Source organism: Cololabis saira, chromosome 10, assembly GCF_033807715.1.
Source record: "Cololabis saira isolate AMF1-May2022 chromosome 10, fColSai1.1, whole genome shotgun sequence".
Classification (NCBI taxonomy): Eukaryota; Metazoa; Chordata; class Actinopteri; order Beloniformes; family Belonidae; genus Cololabis; species Cololabis saira.
This window is the reverse complement of record NC_084596.1, coordinates 31,524,930-31,534,851: the sequence shown is the minus strand read 5'-3', so window position 1 is coordinate 31,534,851 and position 9,922 is coordinate 31,524,930. Positions and strand designations below refer to the sequence as shown.

Genomic DNA, 9,922 nt, shown 5'->3' with positions numbered 1-9,922 from the left:
TAACTTAAAATGTCTAGTGTATAAAATACATTCAGTTGACTGTCATAATTCTTTACAAACTTCAGCTGTGACAGCTGCTGACTGACAGTGTCGCAGCTTCTCCTGAGTGTAAACACTAGGTTTCTCAACCAAATACAGATGAATATCCGGCCATTGGACATCGGGCCACTTTGTGATATCTTCCTCCGGGAAGGAAGTTGCTTTCCATCCGCCAAAGTTAGTTTAGTAACGTAATTTCCACGATCTTTTTCCATCAATCGGCTGGTGTAAACTGTCATGAACTCCGGCTTTCTGCCGCAACAATGCGCGCGCAGCTTGCCTACGTCATACTTGTTTACAAACACGGAAAGGGGTCTATTACAGATTTCAAAGGCTTGTGTGCCTGTTGTGCATTTCCCTGTGTTTTTCTTATTTCAGACTAACAGCGGATCCCCCCCCCAAACCCCACTCACATATGTTTATATCAAATATAAAAAATAATGTGTATATATATATATATATATATATATATATATATATATATATATATATATATATATATATATATATATATATATATATATATATATATATATATATATATATATATATATATATATATATATATATATATATATATATATATATATATATATATATATATATATATATATATATATATATATATATATATATATATATATATATGTTATATATTATATATTAAATTATATCATATATATATATTAAATATATTATATATTAAAATGCATGTATATGCTTTAGGGTTGAGTTTACTGAGCACAGCATACAAACTTTATGCATCTATTCTTAATACAAGGCTCATGGCCTATCTGGAAGAGAATATATTGCCTATTGCATTTGGATGGGCATATTCTTCATTCATCTTAGAGCATGTAGTTGATATATTGTATAAAACTATGCACCTTTGTTTATTTTTTATCATACTTTTAGTTTCACGGTGCTGGATGAGCGGAAATAAACATGATTGCTCCCGTTTAGAGAATTTTCTTCTTTCTGTTCCAAGGGCTTAACAATATGTTACAATAAATTCAGTAATGACTGGTCAAATGACAGAAAGACGACAAATCAAACCATTTGATCATTTTTACACTGGTCCGCAAGTGTATTAGTTTTAATTTTATGAACTAGAGGGGTCATCTGATCATTGTTTATGTTTTTTTTTATTTTTTATGGCTATCAAAAAATAAATAAATTAAAGCCACACAGTCTTGTGATTCCACTTTTTATCTGAATTTGTTTACTTCTAATTGGATTGATTTAATTTTTAAATCATTTCAGTTTGGAAAGGTATAACTTTAAATCCATTATACAACAGAACTAATGTATTGCTATGCAGATAGTAGTAGATTTGAAGTTATAGCAGTATATAACTTCAGATCCTCTATTATCTATCTAGGACTAGAGCTGAAGTGATAAAGATATTACTTCTAGATACGACTAACTTAAAGTTATACATTTGGGTTATAACTTCTCCATTCTCTGAGGTAGACTCACCATGCTAGTGATGGTTAACTTAGAAATGAATGTGATGTGATGTAAATAGATAGACCGCACACACACAAATATATAAGCCATCCATCAATTTATTAAGAAGTTATAACATACATACATGTTCTGGGGGAGGAGTATCTGGAGATAGTCTGTGCAAGCACAGGGAGAGCATGTAAACCCCCGACAGAAAGACTCCTGCTGGGACTCAAACCAAAACCGTCTTATTGTGAGGTAACAATTTGAACCGCTAAACAAAATTAATGATGAATAATGTAAATAAATAAACACATCCATTTCCTATACCTGTTTAATCCTTTGCAGGGTTACGGGGGTCTGCTGGAGCCTATCCCAGCTCATTACAGGCTTTACAGACTGGTGACCTGTCACAGGGTCACATATGCAGTATTTACACAAACAAACCACACACGCTCACTTGCACCCACACCTTGTGGGACTGAGGGTTCTACACTCTTATGCTCTTAGATATATTGTTAAAATGACTACACTTATTTATGTTTTAACTTTTATTGAGGAGATTTTTATGAGCTTCACTCAGAAATTATATAAAAATGGTATCCCAGCATAATCCTCTAGGTGGGTCAATATCATTATAAAATCCCTTTGAGATGTCTTGATTTCCCTCCCAAAAAAACATTTCCATTTAACTTCATTTTATTGAGTAGACCACTGACAGTATTGATACAGTATTGATAATAGCACGACATGTACATGGAAAACATGTCCACCATGTCATGGACGAAGTGAAAGTAGAATAAATACATTTTAATTGCACAGGGATTATAAAACACATTTTCATCAAAATTATTGTCCTTTTCTTAACAATTTGCAGTGGCGTTGGTTGGATCTTTTCGGGCTCCAAGCAAGAAACTTCTGGGGCCCCCCACCCATTCACGCTTAAATAAACTTTGCACACATGAATGCACAATTTGTGGGACATTTGAGATGAATACTGAAAAACCTTGAATCAAAGTTCAGTTCTCGGTCGAATGTTGGATTAACATTTTCAGATAACTTGTAAGTCTGAGGCAAGAGCATAAACTCTCCTCAATGAAAGTTAAAACACAGATGAGTGTGTGATGTCCCTGCCGGGTCGGTGGTGCCTGTAATCCAAGCTACTGGGAGGCTGAGGCTTGCGGATCGTTTGAGCTCAGGAGCTCTGGGCTGCAGTGGACTATGCCGATCGGGTGTCCGCAGTTCGGTATCGATATGGTGATCCTATATATATATATATATTTTTTATTTTTATATATATTTTTTTTAAATTTAATATATATATATATGTGTGTGTGTGTTTTATATGTTATATCTTAAATTGATTTTATATTAAATTGCATGTATATGCTTTAGGTTTTTACCAACTTGGTTTTAACCATTGATATCTATGCAGAGAAAAAAATGAAAGGGTTTCAGGGGAACGCCTTAGTAATTGGCGCCATCTACTGGTCAAATATATTAACTGCTACTTTTTTTTTTTTTTTTAAAGAAAAATTAAGTAATTGTTTTTGTTTTTTAACATGGCTGCTCTTAAATTATAATTTAAACATGATAACGTTTCTTGGATTAAAATGCTTTGATATTAAACATTACAAATTGATAATCTTGTCACATGGAACATTCCAGAACGTTGGATCCTTCCAGCTGCGCTCTGATTGGCTGAGCTGGGAAACAGGAAGTAAAACATTGATGCTTATCTCCATCTGCCTGTGGATGTGCTGATAGTTGAGTGCACTGCTTTTACTGTTTCATTTTAAAGTTTCTTCAAAGGTACGTTCAGAATGTTTCAATTGCCCGGCACTACTTTAGGCTACATAATTTGAGGGGTTTTATTAATCTTTTTTCTGCGAATTCCCGGGCTAAGGCGCTAACCTCAGCTAGTTAAGTAGGTCAGTAAAAGGCCAGAGGCGATAAATACAATTATTACTATTATTATTTAACTTTATGTTGGGATTTTAATGGGTGTCGTGTTGTATATTTTTTACGGCACACATGTAGGTAATTCCTGTGACATATTAGTCACTACTGGCTGGTAAACTGCGTCTGGTTGGATGCCCTAAAATACCACTTTTTTAAGACAAGAAAATAAATATATCACTGCTTTACGAAGGAAAGAGACAAATAATTAAAGGAAAGTAATTTTAACACCACTCAACACCACTCGAGGTTGATGTAGCTTGGTTTTTGTTAGACTTCCATTATATTCTGTAAATATCCGTCTGTAATTTTTTATATACCAGTATTCTCATTATTTATTTTTCTTCTTATTATGTTTATTGTATATACCAGTTTACTGTTTATAGTGTGTCATACTGATATTATTACTGTTATTACTATTTCTATTGATGCCTCTTGTTTTTGCACTATCCCCTTTGCTGCTGTAAACTGCAAATTTCCCCTCAGTGGGACTATTAAAGGATTATCTTATCTTATCTTATCTTATCTTATTTTGAAATTTGGTATTATTTCTTTTAACTGTCTTATCCGTTTCGAGAGATGCTGAAAAGTGTTTCCTCAGGTTTAAATTTGTGCTTTTCTTGTTCAAATTACTGAACTATTTAACAATATTTTAAGAAGCACATTAATTGTCACCTGATTTTTTACGAAATGGTCTGAACCACATGTGCTGCAGTTAAGTCAGTGTTCACTCCCAGATTCTTGTCAAACTGCAATTTCTTAATTCATAAAGGTAAATGTAATTGAACCAAATAACTCAAACCTGATAGCCTCAGTGTTGTCTGTATTACAGGAGGGAGGACTGCCAGCTGCCAACATGTCAAGCAAAAGGGCCAAGGGGAAGAACACGAAGAAGCGTCCTCAGCGGGCCACCTCCAATGTGTTTGCTATGTTTGATCAGTCTCAAATCCAGGAGTTCAAGGAGGCTTTCAACATGATTGATCAGAACAGAGATGGCTTTATTGACAAAGAAGACCTTCATGACATGCTTGCCTCATTAGGTACACTTATTACACATTTATATTGGTAATTATAGTGTAAATATTGTGTAATAAAAAGCTTTACATTTTCAGAATAAAGAAAAGGAAGCCAGAGAAAGAGAAAACACTAGGACTTGCTCTTATAAAGCCAGTTCCCTCTAAATGTAAGTTTTGAAGTAGAACAACTCTTGACTTTTTTGGTTTTACCAGGTAAAAACCCTACTGATGAGTACCTGGAGGCTATGATGAATGAAGCACCGGGCCCAATCAACTTCACCATGTTTCTGACCATGTTTGGGGAGAAACTTAATGGCACAGATCCAGAAGATGTGATTCGTAATGCGTTTGCCTGCTTTGATGAAGAGGGAACAGGTGAGCTGAAGTTACATGACGTAGATTTACCAAGTTCATGATTTGTGACAGTTATTAGTGCATGCTGAGTGTGGCTTACGCAGAGTTTCATGGTATTTCTCATGTCTTAAGATCCAGTGTTGTCAAGACATTTAACAAAACTATGTACATCCCTATGTCTTGCGATGCTATGGCCACCAGTATTCTTAAAACATATATGTCAGTTTCTTTATAGATACAGGGGTTAGACTTGTAATTTCAAGATTTTATTTTAATATCAAAGAAACAAAAAGGATATAGTAATGTCAAAGTTTGTCAGAGTGATATAAATACCATTTATTACATTTAAGAGATTAAACATTACAATTTTACATTTTTTAGTAGGATCAAGTGCCAGTTAACGCTCTCAAATCTTTTCTTAATTTGGTTGCTTAAATGTGTTTGTTTTTACCATATCAGCAGCAAACTCCTTCATTACTTCTCCTTGCAGGTTTGATCCAGGAGGAGTACCTGAGGGAACTGCTCACTACGATGGGTGACAGGTTCACAGACGAAGAGGTGGATGAGCTCTTCCGCGAGGCGCCCATTGACAAGAAAGGAAACTTCAACTATGTAGCATTTACACGTATTCTAAAACACGGTGCAAAGGACAAGGATGATTAGTGACAGAGGCTGTGCCGTGTGAGGTTCATCCTGTGCTTCGTGCATATCTTTAATGGGTTTCCATTTAGTTTAGAAGAGCTATATCATGTAGTTTGGCTACTGAATAAGCTTCACTGTGGTATAGCTGGTTGAAGGTCATTTGTTAAGCTGCTCTCTGGACCTCTGGGTCCCCCCCCACTCCCCTCTCCAAACCCTCATTTTCAAAGCTCATTTGCACATCCGTGACAACACTTCAGGGTCTGTGTTAAGCTTGTAGAGATGTATGAAAAGACCATTATGGATAAAGCTGGAAATAAACTGATACAAGATGTTTTACTGTGAATGAATCAGTTGTATTTTGAAGGAAAGTTACAAATTTTGGAACATTTTCTTTCATGAATCACCAGTTAATTGTTGTTTTTTTTTTTCCAAAAAAAAAAAGTTTATTTTAAAATCAAAAAGTAATGGATTTATCAGTATAAGTGTATTTTTCAGGCAACTACAATTTCACATTTCACTGTAGTTTCAAAGACACGATTACACAGGATCAGACATTATATTCAACAAAAACTATTGGTCTTTTGTTGAAGATTTTTTAATTGTAGAGTAACACATTATATGGGCTTAGACTGGAGGATAGAAATCCCTTTTTTTTGTCATGCAGTTTCTTCCACTGGACTATTATTCTGGTATGTGCTAGGTTGAGAAGAGATAATTTATCAATCATTCGAATGTATTCAATATTTGCCTATAAATGACAGTTATAGCAAAAGAAATGCTTGACATATTTTCCTTCTGCTATCATGAAGAATACAGAGGGTGAAAATACAGCAAGTAAACAAACATGAAGTAGTGCTTCAGTTCCTGTATGAAGCAAACAAGATATTTACTTAAAATAAGTCCCTTCATTGCTGTGCTAACAAACAAAATCAATTAAAAACAGTGACATCTTTAAAGCTTTGCTTTGCTTTAAAGATGTCACTGTGTTTAATTGTTACATCTACCTCCCTGGTTTATGCTGGCCTGCACAGAAACGTTTGGTCTGGTAGTGACTTGCTCCATAAACTTCATGAGTAAAAATGACATTGAAGTACAGGACACATTTTCTCAATGGAAATTATATTCTGTGCGTCTTTTATCTCCTTTAGCGCAGAAACCCTGGGTAATCTATTATGAGAATAGAGGATACACTACTGTCCCACAACTCTTGGGGCTGCAATATTTAAAATTATGTTTAATTATTTTCATAATATAGAAAGTTGTGATTCATGTAAGAGCACAGTACACAGAGAAATAACAATCATTACTATAATAATGTAATTTGCTTTTACACCTTTTTCTTTATTGTTTTAAAAACCAACCTTGGTAATGAAGTTGGGTTTTCCATGTTCATATAAACTGCATAACAAAACATAATAAGGATAAATAGTGTGTCACACCAGAGAAGAAACCTTTGTTTGACATTTGCATTAATTTTTGAATATTTTGATGGCATATGTCAAGTCCAAGGACATTGATCCACATTGAGTGTTTGCACATTTATGCCGGACTGTGAATCAAACTGTTTGTCTTTGACACAGGAAACTGTTGTGTTGAGCCCAGCATCAGTCCAAGTAGGTCTTTCATTTCCTAAGATCCTCCTCTACACAACACCATCAATAAATACAGACTTTAAGGCTTCACATCTGAAGCCCTCTTTATACTTTGCTATTGCTCACAGAGCAACACAGTATAGGAGACTTGACTATTCTGCCAGAGCCAGGTTTTTTGACTGGATCTTTGATAGATGGTCTGATATACAAGCTTCGATTCTGTCGCACTGGGCAAGGAAATCCTATGACAATAAAATAAAGACAATTATTATTTTTAATTCAAAGGTCTTAACTGTTCAGTTAAAATATGAAGGTTTTGAAACGAAAAATCAATTGCAGACTTACCTGCACAGTCTTTACGAGTCCCTTTTTCTTCATCCTGCAGTCATTAAAGTTTTCTGGGATATTCTGTTAAAAGAAAAGTAGCTCTGAGTTTGTTAAGGAATATGAATAAAATAAACACTCGACTATTAATAACCAAAACCAAAATAGATTACCATGGCATCTATCTGCTCCAGGATCTTCATGAACTGCTCAGCTGCTACTTTCACTCTATGGTCCAGTTTACTCAATGCCTCTGCCTGGAGATCTTTCGCTAGGAAACCCTGTGGAGAAACAGCGATTTTACTAAAAATGTGCAGGAAAACAACAATCAGATACAAAAAATCCATTATTACTACTACTACCACTGTCATTTAGCAAACGCTCTTATCCAAAGCAACTTACATCTGAGAGAACACAAGCAAGAAATCACATAGGAGGTACAGCATTGCTACGTGCTGGTCAGACTGCTGTGAGTCCAGTTGGATTACAGCAAGTGTATTCAACACTTACATTTTTCAGTCCCGTTAACTCTCCGTCTACCATCTCCAGCTTTTTAGCCGTCTGCTCCAATGATTTTTCAATTTCTTTCAGCTTCTTGAGTTCAGCTTCTTCCTCTGGACTGTTCTGTGTATATAGATCGCTGTTAGTACCACACAACATGTATACACTCAGACTAGAGATAAGGCATACATGGAGGTCTTACACGCTTGCCAATCATCATGAGTTTGCATCCTTCTTTTATTCCATAGATGGAGAGATTCTCCTCCATGTCCTTAAGCGACTTTCCTGGAATGTCAGAGTAAATGCACAAAGTTTAGAAGTTGTGAAGTAATCTTGGGTGTGAAATGAAAGTAAGACCAACACTACCTTTAAATATGAGTTTCTGTGACGTGGGAGGAACACCGGTAGCTTGACAGAGAGCATCTGACAGGTCTTTAACAGTGGGGCTCTTCCCATCATCCTGGCTTGTTACTGTGATGCTGTGCTTGACTGAGCCTGGGGGGGGAGAAATGCAACACAATACATTTAAAATGTGATTGTACAAACACCGCTATGAATATCTACCAAACAACAGCAGATGGACTTTTCAGGAAAAGTAGATTCCTCAAATAAAAACCATTAACATTTAAGACTGTCGCCCTCTATCCAGATAATAATCTGATAATTAGTAATATTACAGGTTAACTTCATTTACTTTTATTGAATTTACCCAACATTTACTTTGATTATTAATCAAATTTACACGAATTACAATCATAAATTAAATCGACAGTAAAATATATAGTAAATGGTAATTCAATCTCCTCCTTGTTGGTTTATATTGTGATATTTTAACTCAGGAGAGTAGAAGTAAAAACTACATTAGCTGTATAAGCGACGGTCCGCAGCTGGGAAACTAACAGTTTTTCTTCCTGTCTGTCAGTTTTTACAACGTAAAGTCTTATTACCGTATGCGACCGTCACAGTTATCGTTTGTGCTGACATTTTCTTTGTGAGTGTTTTACCGCTATTCCTGAACCATAACACACCAGCACAGCTAACTGCTGCTCATGGATAACTACTTCCGGTGCACACCGGAAACACTTCAGAGTTATTTATTTTATTTTTCAAATTATATATATATATTTTTTATTATATTGTGAGGGTCCGGTAAAAGCACATATACAGAGCGAATAAGAAAAGGATGTTGATTACTTTTATTTTATTTTATTTATACAACATAGGCAGAATGTATTTGAACCTGGACCAAAGAAAATTTAAAAAAAAAGCGTAATTTACTTGCTTTTAATCCATCAAACTCTTACTCAAAGTTTTTTGAAATATACATCTACAGTAATGGATATTCAAACCGTAGATGTAGTAAAAATGTGTTGAGTAGCATGATGTTGCTAACTAACCGGCTCTGTGGCGCAATGGATAGCGCATTGGACTTCTAGTTAACTACTGAAGCAGTAATTCAAAGGTTGTGGGTTCGAGTCCCACCAGAGTCGACTTTTGAGTTGCCCTAAAGACAGATTTCTGTCAGACATTATATTATAAATGTGGTCTTATCTACTTTCCTCACAAACCGAAAAAGAAACAAGTAATGAGTTAGTATAAAATGTCTCATTCATGAGAAGAGTTTTCCAAGAACATCTCTACTCTTTAATTTCTTAAACTTCCCTTTGGGAACGTCTGAGCTGAACTTTGTGATTTACTTTGTGGGTTTGTAATATTCCACATTAGTCCGTTTTGATAAGTGGATCAATGTAATGTAATACATGAATATGAGTGAAAAAGAGCTTTTTGTGAGTTTCTTCACAAAAATGTAGAATGAATTATGTAGATAGATAGATAGATAGATAGATAGATAGATAGATAGATAGATTCCCACCCAAATTCTGTTGTACTTTTTATTTTTATATTGTTATTTTTGTGTATGTGTGTGTTTGTAAAATGTTTTAAAACCCTCTTTCAGGTATTGTTTCAGTTGTTGTAGAAGTTGTTTTTATATGGACTAAAATATCAAACAAAAATCAGATGAAACACAAGTATGTCTGAGCATTT

General features: G+C 34.9%; 2 protein-coding genes and 1 non-coding gene across 3 annotated transcripts; 2 read left to right on the top strand and 1 right to left on the bottom strand.

Moving 5' to 3' along the window:
• The first annotated feature begins 3,194 nt into the window (after positions 1-3,194).
• myl12.2 (myosin, light chain 12, genome duplicate 2) lies at positions 3,195-5,884 on the top strand. Its single transcript, XM_061732551.1, has 4 exons — positions 3,195-3,300; positions 4,280-4,487; positions 4,677-4,838; positions 5,308-5,884. The coding sequence occupies exons 2-4, from the start codon at positions 4,304-4,306 to the stop codon at positions 5,478-5,480; spliced, it is 519 nt and encodes a 172-aa protein (XP_061588535.1). The 5' UTR covers positions 3,195-3,300; positions 4,280-4,303; the 3' UTR covers positions 5,481-5,884.
• On the bottom strand, positions 5,623-8,943 carry bag1 (BCL2 associated athanogene 1). Its single transcript, XM_061732550.1, has 7 exons — positions 8,824-8,943; positions 8,243-8,371; positions 8,079-8,161; positions 7,886-7,999; positions 7,549-7,656; positions 7,397-7,459; positions 5,623-7,293 (listed from the first exon to the last, which is right to left on the bottom strand). The coding sequence occupies exons 1-7, from the start codon at positions 8,858-8,860 to the stop codon at positions 7,204-7,206; spliced, it is 624 nt and encodes a 207-aa protein (XP_061588534.1). The 5' UTR covers positions 8,861-8,943; the 3' UTR covers positions 5,623-7,203.
• Positions 8,944-9,274: 331 nt separating this feature from the next.
• Positions 9,275-9,366, top strand: trnar-ucu (transfer RNA arginine (anticodon UCU)). Its single transcript is given in 2 exon segments — positions 9,275-9,311; positions 9,331-9,366. It is a non-coding gene; the product is annotated as a tRNA-Arg (tRNA).
• The last annotated feature ends 556 nt before the right edge of the window (positions 9,367-9,922 follow it).

What these genes read in the sequence shown, in the direction of transcription:
- myl12.2 (XM_061732551.1), top strand. Translation starts at nt 4,304, where the DNA reads ATGTCAAGCAAAAGGGCCAAGGGGAAGAACACGAAGAAGCGTCCTCAG. An exon ending in TGACATGCTTGCCTCATTAG is followed by an intron (nt 4,488 to 4,676) that starts GTACACTTATTA and finishes TGGTTTTACCAG; the next exon opens with GTAAAAACCCTACTGATGAG. An exon ending in CTTTGATGAAGAGGGAACAG is followed by an intron (nt 4,839 to 5,307) that starts GTGAGCTGAAGT and finishes TTCTCCTTGCAG; the next exon opens with GTTTGATCCAGGAGGAGTAC.
- bag1 (XM_061732550.1), bottom strand. Translation starts at nt 8,860, where the DNA reads ATGTCAGCACAAACGATAACTGTGACGGTCGCATACG. An exon ending in AACTGTGACGGTCGCATACG is followed by an intron (nt 8,372 to 8,823) that starts GTAATAAGACTT and finishes CTCCCCCCCCAG; the next exon opens with GCTCAGTCAAGCACAGCATC. An exon ending in ACAGAAACTCATATTTAAAG is followed by an intron (nt 8,162 to 8,242) that starts GTAGTGTTGGTC and finishes CTGACATTCCAG; the next exon opens with GAAAGTCGCTTAAGGACATG.